Source organism: Chaetura pelagica, unplaced genomic scaffold (genome assembly GCF_000747805.2).
Source record: "Chaetura pelagica isolate M959 unplaced genomic scaffold, ChaPel_1.0 scaffold485, whole genome shotgun sequence".
Lineage (NCBI taxonomy): Eukaryota > Metazoa > Chordata > Aves > Apodiformes > Apodidae > Chaetura > Chaetura pelagica.
The window spans coordinates 402,788-426,057 of NW_009953315.1; the positions used below are offsets into that span (position 1 = coordinate 402,788).

Consider the following 23,270-nt stretch of genomic DNA (forward strand, 5'->3'; position numbering starts at 1 on the left):
TCCATGTACCATGTACATTAATACTTACTACATACACTGTGTGAGTTATTTCTTGTGCTTCTTTGGAACCACTTGATCGTCTTTGTTTCCTGTCGGTAACATAGATGGGACACAGAATAAGTCACACATTCCTGTCAACTTCCTTAGAAAATAAACATTTAAATCTCTATCTTCCTTCTACATGTGCCTTAAAAAACCCCAACAACACAACAACCAAAACCAACCAACCAACCAAAAAGAAACAAACCAAAATCCCTAATCTAACTAGTTTCCTCAAGGCAAAAAAGGTTGGGGCAGATTCTTTTTGAGAGAAAATGTGTTGGTTTTTGGTTTTGGTTTTTTTAACACCATTCCTTCCCTCCCCCCAGGTAGTGTTTTAAAATGTTTTTTAAACTATGTACACAAGAGCACTTTGTTAATTTTCTTTAACCAAAGTCACTTAAATTTCTGTTGAGATGCTGATACTCATGCATGTTATCACTTTCCAGGTATGATTGAACATGGTCTTACTGACTGCTCACAGTACAGGCCAAGAAAGAGCATATCAGAAGATGTTGGCTTGCAGGAACATACACCACAGTTAGATGACTGTGTTTCTGCGTCTGCTGCTGATATTTCAGATACAAACTTAGGGATGGGAGAGGGAGGCAGGAAGATAGCAGGAAACCATTCACTGGAAGGTCAAAAAGCAAACGTGCCTTTCTCTCAGTCAGAGAAGACTTGGAACAGATCTCAGTCCTCCAATGGTACTGTGCAGCACTTGAAAGTTCCTTCCCACACTTCTCCAGCATCCTCTGAAAGTGACTGGGAGACTTTAGATACAAGCATTTTGGAGGACTCTAATTTGAAAGGAGGAGAACGTGAAAATACAGCATCAAAACAGGCTGAAAATCTTCCAACCACAGGCATGAGCTCAGAAAGCCTTCCGATCACTGTGCAGCCCCAAGCAAATACAGGACACACCGTGCTTGTTCCTGGACTGATATCTGGGTTAGAAGAGGACCAGTATGGTATGCCACTGGCTATTTTTACAAAGGTAAACATGTTGTTCATGATAACTAGTAGCTCATAAAGGCATCTCTTTTTTCAGAAGTGGCTAATTTGGTTACCCAACTCCAAATGGACAGTAGGGTCCTACAATAACGTGTAAGTAGAGTCTCTGGAAAGTGACTGTGCTCCTAGACAGGTGGAAAGTGTTAAGTGCATGTCTGAGAAGTGTGTTTGGCATGAACACATGCTTTCCACTTTCATATGTACACTTACATACTATTTGCAATCCCTACATGATGGTAACCTGCAAACCCCTTTGTGGTTAATAAATAGTATGTATCAGTAACTACTGTTTTCTTTTACTCTGAAGAATTGTTGATCTAACCTCTGGGGCAAGATCAGAGTACTTCGGAAGTGTTTAGATACATTAATCTAAACTAAAGTTCTGAAAGCTGTATCTTAGCTGACACCTTAGGCTATGTTTTAATCTTTTAATTTATATATATTTACTTAGAAATGTATGTGTATACATGCACAAAATTTGTATATAAATGTGTAAATATATATGCGCACAAAAAAAATTAAATATCACTAGTTTACGTGGAACTCTTCTGGGTTGTCTGTGACTCACTGCGCATGGTGCTGAGGTGCTGAATTGTAAGCTTGCATAGCTAAACTCCAGGTATTCCAGAGTCTCAGTAAGGACTCTGGTGGGCATTGTCAGACAGTGAGCAATATATTTACTAGGGCTGGCTTTCCATAAAAATCTGGGGAAATGCATCCCTTTTAAAGATACTTTTGTCAGTAAAACAAGTTATAATATGTTTGTTTTGTTTTTAATGTAATAACCTTTTAGATGAACATTTGCAAGTAGAAGATTCAGGCTTATTTCTTCAAGCTGATGAGGTGTTTCTTCCTTTGGGGGAGCTAATCTGCATTTTCTTGCAGAACATTGTATTTGATGATTGTGTTTGAGCTTCTCACAGTAACTTTCATGGAAAATGGCACATTGTATGTGCCTGATTAAATAGTTCAAAAGTTGTTACCCTGTTATTGCCTCATCACTGCTAGAAATGCTTTTTCAACTAAGATCTGCAGTCTGATGTTTGTCCTTATGGTCTGTCTAATGAAAAGAATAGCCTGTAAATTGCATTCAGTGCAGTTCTATCAAAAATAGTAGATTGAAAGCAAGAAGAAAATAATTGTTGAGGGGCCCTACGAGTGGAAACTTAGTTTGCTACTAAGCTCATAAAATGGGAAAGTACACAATTTTAAGAGAGCTGACAGTTTCTACATGTTTACCTTCAGTTCCACAAAGGTACTTTATATTTGAGTTCATCCAATGTAGTTAAAGCAGATAAGGCTTTACATCTCTTAAGTTACCACAAAAAAAAAAGTTATTTGGAGTTACAACTTAACCACTTACTGGGAAGTTTAATCTCTTTTAGAGATTTTTGTCTCAGGGTTGCTCTATGCCATGCCATGGAAAGACTAACAACTGACAAGTTTGAATGAATCAGGCATTTGCCAGATGCCGTAACATGTTATCCAAGTACACCTGAATATAAGAGAAAAAAGGGTTGTGATACTTGTTTCTTTGGTAGCAGTTCTCTAAGCTCTTATACCCGTTTTATTTGCATTTGTCATGGTTTAATCCCTAAGCACCGTACAGCTGCTTGCTCATTCCCCCTGGTTGGAATGGGGGAGAGGATCGGAAGAGTAAGTGAAAAAACGCGTGGGTTGAGATAAAGACAGTTTAGTAAGCAAAGCAAAAGCTGTGCACACAAGCAAAGTGAAATGGGGAAGTCACTTGCTACATCCCATCAGCGTGCAGGTGTTGAGCCATCTCTAGGAAAGCCACCACACATTATGGTTACTTGGAAAGAAAAACACCATCACTCCAATAGTGTCCAGCCCCTTCCCCTTCTTCTTCCCTCAGCTTTATATGCTGAGCATCATGTCATATGGTGTGGAATATTCCTTAGGCCAGTTGTCATCAGCTGTCCCAGCTTTGTCCCCTCCCAGCTTCTTGTGCACCTCCAGTCTTCTCACTGGTGGGGTGTTGTGAGAAGCAAAAATGGCCTTGAGTGTGTAAGCACTACTCAGGAATAATGAAAACATCTCTGCATTGTCTTCTAGCACAAACGTGAAACACAGCCCCATACTAGGTACCATGAAGAAAATTAACTCTATTCCAGCCAAAACCAGCACAGCACTCTTAAAAAAGAATAGAACACTTTCAGAGACATAAAAGTCCTTAGACGACATACAAATGTGAATTTGGGAACTGACACTTGATACTTGACAGATTTCCAAGGCTTTGATACATGAATATGCAGTAATTAAATCTTTCTTTGCCAATTTATCAAGATTTTTTTTTTTTAATGTCCATTTTAGGTTGGCAATTCTCTCAAAGCACTGTTGTTCCTTTGACACAGGCTGTTTGCTTTCAGCTGATAAGCGCTTGTCATCTGGAAAGCTATCCCTGTGACTAATATAATAAAAGGGAATAGTTGTGCTCCTTTCTTCCATATGTTTCCAATTATGATGCACTGTGTGATAAAGTGTGTGTGATCTTTGTGTCCAGTATGCCTTTAGCCCTTCCGGGTTTCTGCTAGTGAATAAATTGCTTTGGGCTTTATGCAGTTGAACAGCTGGAATTAGACTGCAGTGTTAGACTTCAGGGATATGTTCATCCTCTATTTAAAAAGAAAATCACAGTACCTACAGTTGCTTCTCAATGACTCACCTCAAAGCCTTTTTTTCAAAATGATTGTTTTTTTTTTAAATTGGAATATAGGTTACTGGATTAATTTACTAGCATGGAGTGGCTATAAAGCACAGTATATTGCTTTCTATCCTGTGCTTTCATAAGGTAGGCATGATATGCTTATCAAAAATTGATGGCTATCTGTGGAGCTGGGAAATCTTCACCTACAAAATGTGGATAGCAGTCTTAGTTTTCCTGCATTATGTGCCTCAGGGCTACTAGAAGACATCATGGTATGCGAGTGGAGAGATGATTCTTTATCTCCATTGACTTCTTGTCTCTGAACTGACTTGAGACCTCACCCTTGTTTTATACTGCTTATTCTGTTGCCTTATAAACACATGTAATTTCTCTTCTTTGCCTGGTATTTCAGTTTCAGTCCTGAGACTGAAAGGCAATGCAACCTCTTGAAAAATTTAATTCATGTGGAGTCTGGTTGCTTTGCAGATGTAATGCAGCAAAACAATAGGTAATCATGGCTGAAACTAATAACCCAAGTTCATTCTGGGTTGAATGTGCTGGCTTTTATTAGGAAAAACTCTGAATACAGACTTCTCTGTTGTTGTTGTTTTTCTTTTTGCCTTGATGTTAATCTTCTAAATATCTCTGTTACTTTAGGGGTACCTTTGTTTGCCATACATGGCCCTGCAGCAGCATCACCTTCTGTCAGATGTAACAGTCCGTGGCTTTGTTGCGGGAGCTACCAACATCCTGTTCCGTCAGCAGAAACATCTGAGTGATGCAATTGTGGAAGTAAGAATCTTTCCATCTGAACTGCTTGAACTAGAGAGAGGCAGAGAGGAGGGGGGGGTGGACCAGAGGTTGCATTTTAAATGCAGCTTTATAGTTTCAGATTCATGCCTGAAGTTTGAATTACTTCTCTATGAAATAAATTCTTAAATGCAGAAGCTTATTCAATCTGTATCATTTGTTAGCATAGGATTAGATAAACTGTGCCTAGCAAATGTTTTTTTGTATATACTTATCTGAATTTGCAGGTTGCTTCTTACTTTTTTGTTGTTGTTGTTGCTGGTGTAATTTTACTTTCATGTCACAGGCTTTTTTCGTGATATTGTAATAAGGTTGTCAAAAACAAGTGCTTGCAGCTGAGAAATAGGTACGGTTGGATAATAAAGCACATTGCTATTGGCTTTGTTATGATTTAATCAAGAGGTTAAAAATAGTATCTAAGAAAACACTGTCAGTTCTAGCAAGTAGATACAGCTATATAATCAGTATTTGGTAGCCTAAAATAGATACAAATAGGTAAGTAACTTAATAAATCGATGTGATCCTCAAAGGGCCTGTAGGAAAAAAACCCAGGAAAATTATAGGATTCTGGTTATATCTGAGCAGTATCTGACCTGAGAACAGTTAGTTCATAATTTCTTTGACCACTTGTTTCTTCTTGATATTTTAGGGAACTGTAGGTTTAATTTCAGATAGCAAGATATAGTAGGATAGATAAGCAGTTTTGTTTATATAAATGATTACCCTTGGAATCATTCCAAACAGATAGAAGATGCTCATGTACAAATCCACGACCCTGAACTCCGCAAGATCCTCAACCCAACAACTGCTGACCTGAGATTTGCAGATTACTTGGTGAAGCATGTAACTGAGAACAGAGATGATGTTTTCCTTGATGGCACTGGATGGGAAGGAGGAGATGAATGGATCAGGGCTCAGTTCAGTGCTTATCTTCATGCCCTGCTTGCTGCTGTGCTGCAACCAGGTACAACATACCTTGTCTTAAGAACTGAGATGAGGATGGGTGTGAAAAGCATTTGCCCTGTTGCATTAAACATGTGACTTACCATTGGTTCTCCCTCTGTCTTGTGTTTCATTTTAGGCTGCTTTTTTGGTTATCCTTGGCTATCCTCATTACTCCTTCACAAGTTTATTAATAGGTTTTTTTTAATTCACAGCCTTGCACACGCTTTCTTCTTTGCCTCCTTCTCATTTTCAGGCAAAGTACCTGAAACCCCCACGTGTGATGAGACTTTTACAAAATTGGGTGTCTTAAAGGCAAATTGAGTTAATTTTGGGGAACTAATTAAGTTTAAGGAGACAGGAAGTTAGGCAGCTGTCTTAAGGAAGTTTTATTAGGCTGTCCTGTCTCTTTTCCCTTCCTTCCATGGTCTTAAGTAGGGATTCACTTAAGTAAAAAGTGATATCTAGAGGCTTTATAGGCTTGTTTTCTGGAGCTCAACAGTTTTTTTGCCTTAACTCAGAGGGAATTATCTGTGCTCCAATCTTTTGTGCATCAATATAACTAAAAAAACCCAGGGATATTAGTAGAAAATGTTTAGTTTGCCCAACACTGACTCTGTTAACTTAATTCTCATCATGATAGTTCTCTGTTCACATCAGTTAACAAATTCAGATCTTGTTCTGTGGTATTTGTGAGAAAACATGGGATTGAGAACTTAATTTTAAAGTCAGAGATGCTAAATACTTTGACAACATTAATATTCTAAGATGATTATGTGGTTGACATGAAATACCAGGGTTTTCTGGGGACTCATACTGCTTCACTGTCTGGCTCTAAAACTATTTCCTATACTTGTCGGTGCTTTGAAGTGGATGTTGTTATGATACATTTATTCCACAGTAGTTTATACTGCAGTTTTGGAGTGAATTTGGGGTTTACTAAATTTGAATGAGTAATAGCGTGGTTCAGCCCAGTGTATCTGACCAAGACCAATGCAAATTATGTTTTTGTTCTTAGTTGCTATGTGGCCAGTCTCTCCCCTTTCCTGTCTTTGCCCAGAAAGTTAAGTCAAGAGGCCTATGTTTGGATGAGGTTTGTTTTTTTTTTCTAGTTGAGCTCTTTACTTAGAGCTTTATAAATTAGTCTAAATAAATAAATAAATAAATTCAAGTTTGTTTTGGTTTGTTTTTTTCTCTTGCCCCAGCATTTTATATTTGGAACACTTTAAAGTTAAAATAATAAAGCATTTTTAAAGTACCTAGTTCTTAGTACTAGAGTTTTAATTGCCTTTGATTTGATAAAAGCCTGGAAGATTTTACTGTTTCCTTACAAGAAAAAAAAAGCAAAACTTGTATTACATCTCTAAGGAACTGCTACAAATGTTCATCTTTATTTTAATTTACCAGACAACGAAAAGACCTTGTCAGACTTTGGAACAGCATTTGTAACAGCCTGGAAAAACACCCACAACTACAGAGTATGGAATAGCAACAAGCATCCAGCTCTTGCAGAGGTAAATTCTAGGTAAGGAAGCTTCGGGTTTTTTTGTTGCTTGCTCGTTGTCGGTTTTTTTTAGCATTTAAGATGAAGAACTCCTAGGATGCATAGTCAAGCATTCTGTAGAATGTTACAGAGTTCCCCTTGTTTCTGCTGTAAATTCCTAAGGATGAAGCTTTGGGACCCTATTGTGTAAGGACAGAAGCAGATTATTTCTGTTCTTCAGTACTTGAATTCTGGGTTGCAGTTTTATGAGGAAATATATATCCAGAGTCAGGAGAAGTGAAACACATTTTAGCTGATTGTTGGCTGTCCCCAGCTATAGCAAGTTTGTCATTCCTCAGGAATTGTTCTCAGATGGTTTTGCTTTTTATTAATTGCTTCCAGGTGTCCAGGGAATAGCTGTGTCCAGTGTTGTTATTAATGGATATGGAGGGGAGCTGGCTGTTTTATTTTGCATCTTCTATATTTTGGGTTGTTTTCTGTGTATTTTCACTCAAAGATTAGGTGATGCCAGGCTTGGTAACACTATTGGCCGTGTATGTGTTTTGTTTAGCATGGGTTATTACTGTACTGCAGGGAGGCTTTGTTTGCCTTTTGCTTTGTCAGCTGCTGTAGTCTCAAGAAAGTTTTTCTTTGGACCTACAAAGCTTTTTTGGTCTACTTAAGGGATCTTTTTTATTTTCTATCTGTTGCTACAAGGAGGTGCCTCTGCCTTAGTGTGAAAAGATTTGCTTATATCTGGTCTTTAAGTAGTACTTATAGGTAGCTCATAAGAAATCTAAGGTTGAATGCTGACTGACATCCAACCTTCTGTAAAGTGACATAATAGTATCTACAGAATACTTTTTTCCATTTGTGTAAGCCACAGAGAACACGGCAACTAATAATTGTGTGATATGGGTTCATGGTGAAAAAATAAATACTTAGAAGTTTTCTTGTTGGTTTTTTTTTTCCTCCTCTTTTAGCCACCCATTCCAGGGACAGTACTCTGTATCAGATGTAAAGTTAAGATTGTCACAGTAAGTATATAGCGCTTTGATTTGTAATTTTTTCAAGTGTGGTCAAAGATGAATAACTGTATACCTTTTGCTGTGATAACTGAACAAAATACTTGTTTAAATTTGCCATGTACAGGAAACTATATTCTCGTACTCTTGCAAAACATCACCACATCTAAAGATGGAACATTTGTCTGAAATGGGGAAAAATGGTGCTAATGCACTATTCTGTGTTGGGCTTCACACAACAGAGCCCTGATACTTTGCATTGCAATTATAAGGCTTTTGTGTTTATGTTTAAATTTTAAATTAAAGCTGTTAAAACTTTAATCAGTGTTTTCCTGTATGTTTGCGTTAGGTCTCATCATTAGGAGAAAACAGCTTTTTAGGGAAAAAAAAGCTATTTTTAATACAGCATTATTCCAAAAATCTCAAATTTTACTGTATATGTACTTGAGACATGGTTCAATTTCTTCAATTTAGAAGTTTAATATGAATTTTACATGATCTCTTATTGCAGCATTTTAGTCTCAGCTCTTACCTGTAGTATTCAACTCTAAAACTCACTTGTTATTCTCATAGCTGTTCAGCTCTGAGTCCAGAATTCAAACTTGGAATTGCAGTTAACTGTCTCTTCTTATTTACACACCAACAAAATAGGTTGCTTTCTCACTTAGCTATGTTGACCTTGTCAGTTCAGACTGGTTCTTTAAGGTGCCTGTAAATTAGCAATACGTGCCCACTGCTGGTTCTGCACCTGCCCTGACTGTAGGCTGTTGTTTTCAGTACACTGTGAGTAGACCTAGAACACGTACTAATGCAGAAGCACAGCTTGAGGAACAAAAAGGTTCAGACTTCAGCCCACTGAATCTCTTTGTTGCTTTTGCTGACCAATGACAGATTAAATTTCCACGATGGTGACTGAGAATGCAGATGAGTCAAGATTTATCTCAATGTAATGGCCTTCAGTGAGATGCATGCAGATAGTAGCTCTTGTTGTTAATGGATGGTCTTTGTAGAGACTTAATTGGAAAGTTGCGGAGGTGTCTGTAATCTTTTACTTTCCCTGTTTTTCTGTTTGAAAAGGGAAATACTAACTCTTCTGAGTAGCCTGAAATCAATGTAAAAGGACCACCAGTTCTTAGTATAGTATGTCTCTTAATAATACATATTTTTTTAAAACAGTACCTTTATTCTCCAGATATGACTTGCAGATACTCATCAAACTGACTTGCATTTGCAAACTGAGCCTAAACTTGTTCTTGATGTACTCTGTTCTTTCTGCTTTTTGCATCTACACTGAAGATTCTGAAAGTGGGAAAAGAATGTGGCATGCTCTGTTGTCAAGTTTTATATAAATGGGTTTGCAAAGCCTGAAATGGGGACTTGAATGTTACAGTAGAAAACTAAAGGAGGTTATTTTCAAGCGATCACGTGTGCAGTAGAACTGATTACTTTTGTGCTTTTCTTTCCAAATGATGGTAGTGTCTTTCATCTTTAACAACAGCATGAGTGTAAACTGTACTTGATCAAAAATATGATCTTAAAGCAAGACACAAAGTGAATTCTATTTAGAAAAAAGAATAATGACTGATGACCAACAATCACTGTTTTGTTTAAAGCTTAAATAATCAGGGCTGAACCTTCTCAAAACTACTGTGAATCTGACTCAGTCATCTGGAACAGAAGTGCATTTTGGTAAACATTTAGGAAAGGTGTAAAGCGTGTTGTATAAGAATGAGCCACTGGACATTTTGATTCCTGTCTTGCTGACATCTTTTCTTCCTCTGAGAAGCTTTCCTAGCTGATCTAGGTGGACAAGATGCATGTAGGAATTATGGGCTTGATTACATATATGTATAAAAATATGTATGAACTATATATATGTGTGGGTGTGTATTGAGATATATTTTAGCTATATATTTTATTTACACCTGGCAGTAATAAGAAATCAGTCAACTAACAGTTTTCAGTATCTCTCTTGTTTAGCTCTGTGCAAAACAGTGAACGTGGAAAGAAGATTGGAAATGCGATGGTTTCTACCAGCCGAAATGTTGTACAGACAGGAAAAGCTGTAGGTAAGATGTGTATTTAAAACAGGCTTGCATCTGAGCCATATCATTTTTTAAGAAGCATCCTGTATCTCAGAAGCAGCTGTACAAAGAAAATCCTGTCAATTCCTTTCCCAGTGTGGTCTGGAGATGAATGTGGGAAGGAGAGATGTTCAGCTGAATGCTCTCCTGTAATCTGGGAGTGCTTAGACCACATCATCACCTTCTGCATTGAGCTAATCTCACTTTGGTATCACTGTGACTGAAACTATCCAGAGCTGATTGAAATCAGAGGAAGACCTCTTGTCAGTTCCTGCAGGTTTTGGAACACTGTGTAATTTCCTGGAAAAACACTTGTTGCACTTGACCAGGGGCAGCATAATTTTGTCATCTTGCAGTGCAAGATAACGCGAGTTCCCACATTGAAGAATCTGATAGTTGTTCTGCAGTAGCTTTGCAAAAAATTGTTCGACTTTCTCTTATGTTGATTGGAGTTTTTCTACTCTTTTTGCTGTTGTACACTCTGGCAAGGAGCACCTTTTGGCCTGAAGTCTAGCAAGCCATCCAGGGCAAAGGAGAACATCAGCCATTTCTGCTGAGCTCCAGTGTTCAATTTTTTAAAAAGTATTTTCTGATATAGTATATATTCTCTGTATTTGGGTTTTAGATCCCAAATTGCACATCTGATTGTGCAATTTCCTTTTTTCTCTATTTCTTTGTAGTAGTTTAGTAATGATAACACTGCCCTATTGACCTTCCTTTTGTTTTTAATGCAGGTCAGTCAGTCGGAGGAGCCTTCACAAGCGCGAAATCGGCGATGTCATCGTGGTTTTCCACTTTTACACAGTCAACCCAAAGCCTCGGGGACTAAATGATGGTTTTGCACAATGCTGCTGAATATTTCAGGTGCAATGTTTTCTCTGAGCTGTAAAGAGACTGCTCTAAAACACAGGCATGGAGATTAACTGTCCAGGACCAAAACGAGGTATATATTGCTTGCAAGTGGATGAGAAAAGTTACCATTCAGTTTCACTAGAAGTACAGAAAAACGGTGAGTGTCTCTATACAGTGGGAAGGCATTTGCAGTATATTGGCTGTATTTGAAATTACTACTTTTCTTCAAAACTGAGCCTTTGTAAAGTCATTAGCAAACAGGGCTTGTTGCAAGCCCAGCGTGTTTGACTTTAGATTTGTACATTTTTTGGATGTTGAAAATATTTATGTAAATTAGTTATATTTTTCAATCCAAATAGCCAAATGTTTGTGGACTCTTGTTAGAAATAAGCAGAGTATAAATACTGATTCTGCTTTCAGGTTGGATTTGAGAGCATTGCTGCAAAAAATATATGGTGGAAACCCTTAAAGGGTTCCAAGCCAGTTGGAACTTTCTCACTTTCACCTGCAAACTAACAAGGTGCAGAGTAGGGCTTTGGCTCATTTAAGGGTCTTTTTCCTTTCTCCTCTGCAGCCATGTATGGTTAATTGTGTTAAACTGTCTCTAGCTCTCTTTGTATCCCCAGATCTGTGTAACAGGTGCAAAATCAGTATTTTCTTGATGTTACTCAGTAGGCCTTTGTAACTTTGCATACATTTTGGCTGTGGTTTTACCCTGGGATGGGAATGGGATTCCAGTTGGAGAGATCTCTTCAGGAAAAGTATTACAAGACAATTCTCCCAAATTGGGATTGGATCATAGACAGTTTTCTGAGGTTTTGCTCTATTAGGATGTAATCATACATACATGAAAACAAAGTAGTAAACCTGCTTAAAACTAGCACAAACTGTGCGTATTTTTTATTTGCCAGTAAAGTTATGACGACTCTTCCAAACGAAAATCAGCTGTATAGATTTTCTGTGTTGACTCAGGGAATGTTCTATTTGGATCACTTTTTTTTTTTTCTCATAAGGAAAGTAACACCAGAATTGAGAGAGGAACTGAAACAGCTCAGTTCATATCCTTGTGGGAAGAAATCTAATAGTTAATATGAAAAGATGTGGCACAAATGCTGTATTTCATATGTAACACGCATGCGGTGTCTTCTGTATGTAAGTGTGTTCCACTTCCCGTGGTTCCTAATTCTGAGAGAGATTGTTTCCTGTTTCTTGCAATGTGTGTGCCTCTCTATGCCTGCCACCCCCATAGAAGCTGTTAACATTTTCTACATTACACTGTCAAGTGTTTCAGTTTGCTGTAGTAAAAGGCACTTGGTTTATTGCCTCATCCGTACCTGTCAGCATTTTGCCATGTTCTTTTCTGGGGCCAAGATTTCAAGCAATGGTTATTTCTTCTGTTCCTCAAATAAAATACAGGAGCTGTACAAGAGTTAAACAAGAAGGCTTAAATGTAATTTTTTTGAAGTAAATTAAGTTATAATTCCTTTAGGTGCATTTGAAAAGCTAATAGAAAAACCAGACTTGTGTCACATGGTTACTGTCCATAAACTGAGGTTTTCCATTTTTTACTTCAAATAGCAATTTGAAAACACAGGATCTGGTTTGAAGCCTTTATTACTATTTCCCAGGACAAAATAGGTAGAATGACCATGGAGAAACCTGAGAAATATACGGTTAGTTTGAGTAGTTTCATTATAGAAGGGCAAAAAAGGCCCCTAAAGCTGTAGTAACCTGCTGCTTCTGATACACAAGTAAAATGTATCTATAGAACTGCAACTATTGCTCCTGGTCTATGGTGTGCGTTTGTGTATCTTCTAAAACTTCTGATGCTCTTCTTTTTTATTCCACAACTCTTTAATTCATATAATTCTAATTCATATCTTCTCAAGACTGAGTAATACTTGATATGCAGGAAGAGTTCTGGTGAAGTGAAACTAGGGTTGCATTTATTCAGGATGAGTCTAGAGTTTTCTGATTCAGCATGCAATTAAGAGAGTGATCAAAAATAATCACCTGCTTTTGTGAAATGGCTAATGTATCTGCTCTCTGGGATTTAAGTGGTCAGGCTCTGTGTTGCAGTCAAGATTGAATAAAGGTGCATAAAGAATTTAAGCACCTCTAAAACGAACTTCAGCAATTTAAGGCACACTAGGTAAATAGAGGTGTAGCAGCTCACAATGGTGACTCCAGGAGCCAGGCAAGTGGTTGGTGTTTCATGTACCAGGTATAAAAACAGGACCTTCAAGGATCTCTTTTCAGTATCCTTCTTTGTCACTTCTTCACCTTCTGTAGAATTCTCCTATGCTCCAGATTGGTATAGCTGGTTTGCTAGCTCTCTGCATTCCCCTTGCATCCACAGACATCTTTACTGGCCCAAGGATGTTAGAAAGCTGCTATTTCTAGTTTTTTTCCAGTAGATTGATCTGAGGGAAGGCAGAACGAGGTGCTCTCTGCAGTGCTAAGCTGATGCATGGCTGCTTGCTGCTTTGTGCTGGGACTCTGTCATCATACTTCACAGTATTTCTTTTATGGGCGAGAAGACCAGACATATTTTTCTCTGCAATATTTTTCCCACTTTTCCAGCTGTCTCTGTTTTGGAGCCAAACATACAACCTGATAAGGAGTATTTCCTTTCTTTACAAATGATAGAATAAGAAACTTGTATTCATTTTCAATCTTATTTAAAAACAGGCATCTTGCTAGCAAGTTGGACTATGATTTAAACTCATACAGTGATTAAGACTTATGCAGTAGGTGGAGGTGAAATGATCTTCATGATATTTGGTCTTAATTAACATGTATATTTGCTTTTGGACGTTTGCTTAAACTTAGTTTTGGGCTGTAGGAAAGCATCCACCCACTGAGTTTCATCCAAGCTCATATAGTCCTCCCATTAATGTAATGGTTGTTACCTCTTTAGTTAAATCCAATGCAAATGCATGTTATTTTCCTCCCCTTTCTTTTAAATTTTTTGGTACAAGGATGATTACTTAAAGATTCAGGCAGTCAACTTCCATTTCAAAAGATCTTGACATCCATCTCTGCACTGTAAGAAACTCCCAAGTCCTAAATTAATTTTGGTGATAGTGCCTCTACTGAGTCAACTGTGAAGCTGTTGTTACAGCCCTGTCACGATGTGTGTTGCAGACGTATTTCTGGCTGTCAGTGTGCAGCATGAAATAACTTGCAGGCAATACAAGAGTGCACCTCTAAGACTCTCAAAGGCATCAACCTGTGTTTTTGCTATGTGCCAGAATTTGAGGAACTTGTTGACCTAGTATTTCATTTGTTCAGCATTTTTGATCAGTCATTTTCACATCATAACCTTAATTTCTGTGCACATCTGACACCAGTTTCCTCAAATACCACAATATAATTATCATTTTTAGATCAGTGTTCTAGTACTTCGCACTTGTCTGACCTTGTACGTCTGTTTTAAGCACCTTTGTAATTAGATTTAGTATTTTGCCTAAACAAGCTTCTGATTTCCATAGAAATTGCTATTAAGCAGAGAAACTAATATGGCAGTATTTAATTGTGAAAGTGAAGGCATGAATGCAGTTTTTAAACATCAAAACTGTTGCTTGATAATGGAATATACAACTAATGTATTTGATTTTTCTTGTGTTGCTTGAAAAATAAATACATCCAGCCTGTTTAAAGTTCTGTCTTCTCAAAAAGCTGAATTATTTTAAGAAATTAATTCCATCAGAAGACTCGTGCAGGCATCTGGTTTTGATGTTGGTAGCTGCTTGTAATACACTGGCAGTCTTTTTGAAATTTGTCTTTCATTTAAAATGATCGTGATGTTCCTTATTGCAAATTTTAGGACAAGAGGATCCTCTAGTCTGACTCCTTATTCTCTACTGGGCACTGAATCATTGCAAATTGATTAAAATATTCAGTAGGTCACGACCTCTCTTACGTCAGTAAGAACTTTAGGTACGACTGTGAAATTTTGATGCAGATATACCTTCAAAATAGTACAGAGCTCATATGGATTGTGACATCTAGTCAAAATCAGGATGCTGAGTAAACTAATTGCTGCACATCCAGTTCTCTGCCCCAGTGAGCTCTTTTAAGACTTTTAACATTTCTGCCATCACTGTACCTAGCTGAGAATGATTTGGTACATTGCTGTTTCCACTTGGAGGAAACTAACTGCCTTAAATAACATCTGGATGTGAAATAGATGAAGCTTATGTCTAGAAAATGGTTGCAATTCTCTAAAATTTAAGATTTTTCCAACCATGTGCAAGTGGTTGTGCAGGGACATAAATGAAAGATAAATTTACATAATGTTGTTTGTGCAGCGTGATTTTACAGTCTTGCAAGTATTTAGTTTTCATAAAAAGGGCAACATGAAGAGTATTTGGTAAAGGCAGAAACACTACAATATTGTACTATGATTAAAGATGTATGACAAATTGCTTCATGGTGTTTTGAGTCTTTAATATAACAGTAGAGGAGAGACCAACTTAAAAAAGCAGGCACAGAGTTTCCATTCTGTCATGTTTCTGGTCTTGATCCCATTCTTTATAAAGCATTTGAAGTAGTGTTTAGGTCCACTAAAATAAATGGAGATGCCTCGCTTCTGTTAGTTAAATAGTGAGAATAGAATCTGAGGATTACTTTATTCGCCACAAATTGACATGGTATGTGAATAACATCTGTACAGATGCGGCTTAATCTGTTGCGATAGAGCTTGGATGTCTAGCTGTCCTGTTGAGTCCTTCCATATAGGTTCAAAATTGTCCACCCACACACTGCTCCCCTTGCAAGAGTATTCCATAATCAACTGATAGAAAATTAAGATATTTTTTGTTGTTACTTCCCTGCCTGAATTTACTGACTAATATTAATGAAAGTGTTATTATTACTTGCTTCAATAGTAGCAGAGAATACCTATAAAATCTTCTTGTCTTAATCTAGATCACCAAGAACATAGCACTACTTTCTAGTTGAGGTGAGCATAAAGAAACTCAAGTAAGAATGTATAGATGGAAGAACAGCTACCTAAAGTGAAGCCAGATGTAGAGGTATTTTGTTGTCTTAAAAACCATGTGGGGGAGAATGTCCCTTCCGTGTTATATGAAACATGAAGTAAACTCAGTTGGTCTCTCCTCTCTGAATTCAGAGACTTCATGAAATTCCCACAGAATCACAGTGGAGGATTTAAAAGTTCAGGCATACCTGAGTCGCAAAATAGTAACGCCGAGCTTAATATATTGCATAATGTGACCTATGGTTACTGACATTTGCTGCTCTTAATAAATTGTGTATATATGTATTTTGATGTGTGTGATGCTGTGCCGAAGAGCTGGATCAAAAAAAGTACATCCACTTTTACATCATGGAACTCATTCCTTAATATTTTTATTTCTTTTCAATAGAAACAAGTGCTCTGAGTTAAATTAGCTACTACCCATACCTCTTGCACTTCCCAGATTAAAGCTCAGCATCAAGTTGTAGCTTGATGTCTGGCACATATTCTGAATAGACTTTAAGGTCTACGTTACATCACTACCTTTTTAGTGCTTTTTATTGTCCTGCTTACTGTCTCTCTGGTCACATTTATGCAATAGAGGTGCCCAAGAGTGCATTTATGTATTCAGCACAGCATACTGTTTTAAGAGATGAAGTCACATCACACTTCAGGTGACCAGTCATACTTTAGGACTAGTGTATGTACAGTGCTTAAACCCATTATTTCCTGAAATGAAGGTATCTTATTTCATGAGTTAGACCAGACCACAGAAGACCTATGTGTTTCTAGAGCAGATGGGGAGAGAGTACACAGGGAATGTTATTACTGTTTCACCTTCCTGCCTGTTCTGCTTTCTCTGTTAGTCCTTTTTCCATGTCTTAAGTTCCTGTAGCTCTCTACTGACCCAGGTCTTGCTCTCACCTGCTGATTCAGGCTGTTTACCATCCTCTTTCATACTGAAACCTGGGAGGTGTGTGAAGAGGTTTCCTCTGGACTGCCTCCTGACATCACGAATGATCCCTGCACTTTATTCAGACTGCTAGTACTCCTTCTCCAGGATATAAGTTCTGTGAATAAGAACTCTGCCTTGTTGAAGTGTACTCATAATAAATGTTGTAGGAGGGAGATAGTTTAAATAATTCTGTTCCAATGCCTCAGCACTCTGTGAAGAAATTTTTCTTAATATCCAATCTGAACCTTCCCTAGTGCAACTTGACCCCATTTCCTCTTGTCCTATCACTAGTCACTAAGGAGAAGAGGCCAACACCCACCTCACTACAACCTCCTTTCAGGTAGTTGTAGAGAGCAATGAGGTCTCCCCTCAACCTCTTCTCCAGGAGCCAGGAGTGGTTGAGCCTGAAGTGGAAAAAAGATAATTTTGAGGGTGAGCCTGCTTCAGAGTCTGCCTAAGGTAAAGTTTCTTTCATGTAGGAATCCAGAGCTAAAAAACATTTTGAAGGTAGCTGTAAATGGGAAACAGAGGAAGAAAATCAGGAGCCTGCCAGTAAGTTGGATGGGCTGCAAGTTTGTTCACAGCTGTTCCTTAGCCGTACTGTGGTGTGGCATCTGCTAGTGCATCTTAACAGAAGCAGAAAGGAGAAATGTTGTGAAAAGCAGTGCTTCAAACCAGGCAGTGCTTTAGGGTTTTTTTAAAAAGTCCACTTCAGAATTTTATTAAATTATTTCTTCCCCCTCTCCCCCAATTCCATATGATCCTGTTCTATGTGGTTTGATGCAAGTCACTGCCCTAGATCTGACTAGTACCCTTAGGTGTGTATTCAAGCAACTGTAAAAATGTGTGGATGCATTAAAAATTAGCAGAGGGCAAATCACGTTTTTATTACTTTAGGTAGGAGGAACTGAAATGACGGACTAACTTCAAGCAGTTCTGCCAGAAAAGAATCAAACATTTTCAAATAGAGCAAAGCTTGAGGAGAAGCAAAGTTGATCCATTGGAACTTGTATGTAAATGTTCTTCAAAGCCAAGTACAGGTTGAATAGGCTGGTATTGGGCTGAAGCTTTATAGTAAGGTACTTGTTTAGAACTCAGTGAAGGCTTTCATCACATTTGCTTTACTTACAAAATGAGAACTGTGTTTTTTTCAGCTGCTTTGTTCCTACAGAAGTCTCTCTAGTTCTACCACTAGTGACCATTTCCAGGCACATGACAACACTTTGCCTGCAGTTTCCTTCTCAAATTATGGAAGGAAAGAACGTAGATTTGAGAATAGCATTTGCCAGCTGTGTTTTCCTTTGGGGCTGAATACTGACTGCAGCAACTAGTTGTTTAAGTAGTGAAGTCATAGTAAGTATGTCTTTAACAGTTGCTAGACAGCTGTTCAACACTTGATTAGGCTTGTCTTTAAGTACTGTATTGCTAAGTTAATTTTAAATAAGGTACTACATCATCTTACAAAAAATGCAGATAATATCTAGGAAAAAAATAACCATCATACATTAAAAAATGCAGACTAGCAGGAAGTCATGTAGACTGTATTTTAAAAGATTCAGAGATGGATAAAATCAAGGACAGTTTTTCCAGGTTCTGTAACTTAAAGCCACTGCAAATTAGCAACTTATTTCCTATTCAAATTTACCTTTTTTTTTTTTCCTTTAGTAAGAAACTATGCATAAGATTTTAATCTCAAATTGAAAGTTCTTGGTAACTGAACAGACCCACTGTGCTCCTTCACTAGCTATAGACCCATCTCCACTTGAAGAACACGGGCTTAGCCTGATACAATAGGCTGAAGTGAGAACAAGCCACAGAACTGAGCATCTGTTCAGGCTGGAGTTACCAAGATACCACTCTTATTTTTTCCAAGGTGTGCCATTCTCCAAACTGCCTTATAAAGTAGTATCACTGTTTTTCTTGTAATGTGTAATACTCTCTTGAGCAGGCTTGTGTCTGGACGTCCCAAGCTACAGAAGGAATATAAACAGACTAATCAGCAGCCTCTTCTGAGTCACTTCTCCCCTCTTATCTAAGCAATTCAGGCGTTCAAAAAAAAAAAAAAAAAGAAAAGAAAATGATGTAATGGTAAATGCAAACATGTCATCTTCATAAAAATATTAAGTAGCTTGTCTCTTTCTGTTGGAGCCATCTTTTTTCTGGGTCCCACATGGTACAAAAGGCCAAAGCATTAGCAAGATTTATATGTGGCAGGTTTCTTATCCAAAGTCTCTTTTCCAGTCAAAACATTCAATGCTTGTACAAGACAAAACTATGTAAATCTGCTTGAGACACAGCCTCAAGAATATATAGGTGTCTTGCTGGAAGCTTTAATTTTATGTACAGGAATAAGAAACAGAATTCAGGAAAAGGCAGTGATAATCCAGATAATGAATTAAGTAAATTTGCTCATATATTAGACTGAAAAGAGGTCTCCCATCTTCTGAGTTGATGAGGAAGATCCCTCATTACCTCCTTAATGCCCTTCTCTGCTTTCAGAATTTGTCCCATGACTGGAGAAAAACTGACTCTCAAAAAACACAGTGGGGGATTCAAGTTCTGTATAACCCTCAGTTTTATTTCAGTACCTAATTTTCCAGCTTTCACTGACCTGTAAACATAGTCAACTAGTGTACATGTCTCCAAGCTTTTCACAGAGTGGCCTTCAAGAAAATACTTGCTAGAAGTGTGCATGTGGTGGAGAGGTGTCATAACTGGATCTACTTCAACCAGAAAGCACACCTGAACTCAGATGGATTCAGTCTTTTTTAATAAATTAATGTCATTTAAAATACAGTGCCAGAACATGATGCAGCTGAACATGCTAGTAAGGTTTGTCATGAAGCACCTGTGTTGATGTTACATTGGCGGCACCCCCGCTACTGCTAGTGGTTCCTGGGATTAATGCCAGAGCAGCACTAGGCATCTGCTCTCCTGCACTCAGAGCACAGGGTATTCCTGAAGTTTTCTTCCCCCCCACACCTCCCCCAAAGTAAAAAACCTGATAGCTAAGGGATATCTATACACAATCACACTACAGTAATGCTTGTTATTAAATTAACAGAAAATAAAGACCTGGTTAATCCACACTAAAACTTTTCTTTTACAATGGAAAAATACATCAGCAGCAGGAAGTAATATACATGAGCCAATGTTACTGTAATACAGAATGTGGAGGCATTTACTGATTAAAGCTCCACATAGACCCGCACTATGAGGGCTGACAACTCCTATTGCAAGCCCAGCAACTTAAGTCCACACCTGGTAAACTACCAGCTGCTTGGAAGACCTGTATTCTAAATAGACAGGTATAAGTTAGTGAAAATAGAATACATGCACCTAATAATACAGCTTGACTGAACCTGCAGTCATTTTGCCCTGCATGTTACCATACAATGGAAGATCTACCCTTCCTACCACAGGTAGATCCATGGGATTTGTTTCTTTTTCTTTTAATGGCATTACTATACCAACACAGATATTAGTATTAAGTAAGTGTAGCACAGTCCTTAATTAGGCCACACTGACAATTATAGAACTAGCACTTAAGTAGAATATCCAGAAGTAGGTCAAATATAACTGGAAGATACTTTGAGGAGTTGTGACATCATTCTAGAAATTGTAACTACTTTTTTCTGAAGCTAATTTTCCTGAACTGAGACTTCATAGAGCTAGAAATTAATTCTTTAGACTAAAGTCAGATGCTTAAGCTCATGATATACATACATGTTTCTCAATTATTAGGTAATAATATTTCAGATTATGGAAGTATATCTGCTCATTTCACTAATTCATACTGAAGGGTGGCAAGTGTTGTAGGGCATAAAAATACCATTCATGAAAGACAGATGTGATGATTCTGTTTACAGACCTGTTCTTTCACAATCATCCATTTCAAGATAAGTGAGCACAGAATCAGTTGTGCAGTCTAGTCTGGGAGCTATACAGGTGGCAAAGTAACCATCTCCCCATCCAGCTCAAATTCATCAGCTCCGTCTGGTGAGAAGAGATACGTTGGAGGTTTCCATGGGGATTCTTCAAGGCAAGATGGATACAGCTTTCCTACAGTGCACCGGAAGTCTTTCCCCAGGTCCCACAGCACACGTTCCGATATGTGCTGCCTGAGAAACCAGCGATCCAGTTCCAGGTCATACTGATAGGTGGCATACTTGGCTCTCTCGTTCATGTGGGTTTCTCGGATAAAGACACACAGAGAATTAGAGATGACAACGGCTCTGACGCAGGGGTCAGAATAGCGCTTGGCAGGGATATTGGCTGCCATTCTCCATTCGTTTTTATTCACATCATAGATTTCCACAGTTACGGAAGACCCATCTACAGTACTGCTTGGGATCCTTATACCAGAATTGCTAGCGATATGCAGTCCTCCAATATAGAATATTTTATCACCAAAAGCAGCAGCTGAAGCAAAACATCTACTTGTTTGTCGCATTGCCATTTCCACCCAAGCATCTGACCTGGGAAAATAACAGTACATCAAGTTGTGTGCCATTACGTAGATGCAGTTGTGAACTGCTACTGCTGTGCTCCATTGCCACGCACAAGGCAACGGGCTCACCATGGTCCACTCATCTTTCTCAGTATCGTATCTCTCCACAGTTCTCCTGTTGAGCTCTCCACCGACGCTGTCTCCTCCGATTGCATAGATGTATCCTTCACAGCAGACCAGAGATGGCTTTATACGAACAAAGAGCATCGGTGTCTTTGGAAACCAGGTGTTTTGCTGTGCATCAAACCAGTAAAAGCAATTCACAGTTCTGAAGGCAGCCTGGAGCTTGCTGCTCTTACTGTGATTGGTCTTTGTGTTTTTCAGAGGAACTTGCCCACCTGCTATATAGATGTCATTATCGGGAGTTACCAGCGTCCCGACCTTATGCAAGTCAGCAGGAGGGTTGCAGAGTTTGTAAACCTTTTCTGCCTGGGGACTATAACAGACAGACGAATAAAGACTACCTGGGTTTTCAGCAGCAGCTTCAATGAATATCATCATCTCCTCTTTTGTCATGCCAAGTCTGGGTTTGAAGAATTTGGGCATTGATTTGTACAGTCCTTGCACCACCACCGATTTATCATTAGGTGGTAAGCCCTGAAACCAGGCTCTCTGTGTTACCTCTGAAAGTGCATCGATTCGGATTTGGCTGAGAACGGAGGACAAATACTGCGATCGGGACTCCGTGTTGTACTCCAGCCACAACATGGCAGCTTCACGAACTGTCTCCTCCTTTTCCACATTTAAATTGTCGCTGCTTAAAATATCTATTAGGAGATCATGTGACAGTTGCATGAAAGCCTCCTGGTGGTACACAGCTGTGAACTTGTGCTCTACCATTCTTTTAGCGCTCTGTTTTAACTCTTCACAGCTGAAGAGATCAGCAAAACTTAACAAACGCACACAATTTTCTGCGTTAATTTTTTTGATTAAGTATTCTCTACACCGTTGTAACACATCGTCTACCTGCAATGCAAAGAAACACACTTAAGTATTACAGCATACAATCTATTCCTTCACCTACCAGCAATGTAAAAGTATTAGCATTTACTGCAAAACACCAGAATTTAGGCCTGGAATCCTATACACACAAAAAAATGCAGCGGTGACTTACTCAAGTGATTCATGCAGATCAAGTACATCACATGATTATATCTGCTGGAGAAACTTCGTTTTCTAAATGTTGGAAGTGCACTGTTTCACTCCCACCCTCCATAGGAACCGTAAACAAGGAGGGAGAGGTACGTTAAAATGTGTCTGGCAACCAACGGCTGTCTATTGAGCAAACTGAACAAGGATATTTTGAAATGACTAAAGAGAAAAGACTATTTAACAAGAAAAAAATAATGTTTCAGATATTAGAAGCTGTTATTTCACAGTCAAAATAAAAGATTCCTACCTGTAAGAAGCAGGCGGTTTCATAAAGCTGTTCTACTGTGCCGTCACTTATTGCCAAGTTACCCGTGTATGCATAAGTTATGATAATTTGCAAAGTGGCTGCATCCACATTCCTCAGGTGTACGTGTGTTTGTTTACTTTCACTCAGCCCGCTCATGAACATGGCTCTGAAGAGAAATATACATATTAAGACAAGGACCAACAGTAAGTACAGTAATTGTAAAGTCACTTATCACCTGTAATCCTTCAGTGATTACACTCCCAAAACAGAACCTGGTTGCCTGTTTACAGGTGTTTGATAGATACCGTAGACTACTACCTAGTATTAAAAATAAAGGACTTGTACAGAACACCCAAAATGTACCATCAGTGCCTTCTGTAGAAATATTTTATATTTGTGCAGACTCTTTCTGTCTTAATCAGCAGAGAACTCTAATTCATTTTACCTTTTAATGATGAAATTTAAAACCTTTTCTGTGTCAGGTGAGAAACATCCTCCAGAAAAT

General features: G+C 38.3%; 2 protein-coding genes across 2 annotated transcripts in view; one reads left to right on the plus strand and one right to left on the minus strand.

Moving 5' to 3' along the window:
- AVL9 (AVL9 homolog (S. cerevisiase)) overlaps positions 1-11,242 on the plus strand; it is a 93,572-nt gene extending 82,330 nt beyond the window's left edge. The window contains exons 10-16 of the mRNA XM_009998093.1: positions 489-1,036; positions 4,379-4,513; positions 5,276-5,495; positions 6,881-6,998; positions 7,940-7,993; positions 9,962-10,050; positions 10,800-11,242. Coding sequence (XP_009996395.1) covers positions 489-1,036; positions 4,379-4,513; positions 5,276-5,495; positions 6,881-6,998; positions 7,940-7,993; positions 9,962-10,050; positions 10,800-10,894 — 1,259 coding nt within the window. The 3' untranslated portion in view covers positions 10,895-11,242. The remainder of the gene's footprint in view (positions 1-488; positions 1,037-4,378; positions 4,514-5,275; positions 5,496-6,880; positions 6,999-7,939; positions 7,994-9,961; positions 10,051-10,799) is intronic.
- Positions 11,243-19,609: 8,367 nt separating this feature from the next.
- KBTBD2 (kelch repeat and BTB (POZ) domain containing 2) overlaps positions 19,610-23,270 on the minus strand; it is a 6,100-nt gene continuing 2,439 nt past the window's right edge. Inside the window, exons 2-3 of the mRNA XM_009998089.1 lie at positions 22,766-22,931; positions 19,610-22,332 (exon numbers count right to left, since the gene is read on the minus strand). Coding sequence (XP_009996391.1) covers positions 20,797-22,332; positions 22,766-22,931 — 1,702 coding nt within the window. The 3' untranslated portion in view covers positions 19,610-20,796. The remainder of the gene's footprint in view (positions 22,333-22,765; positions 22,932-23,270) is intronic.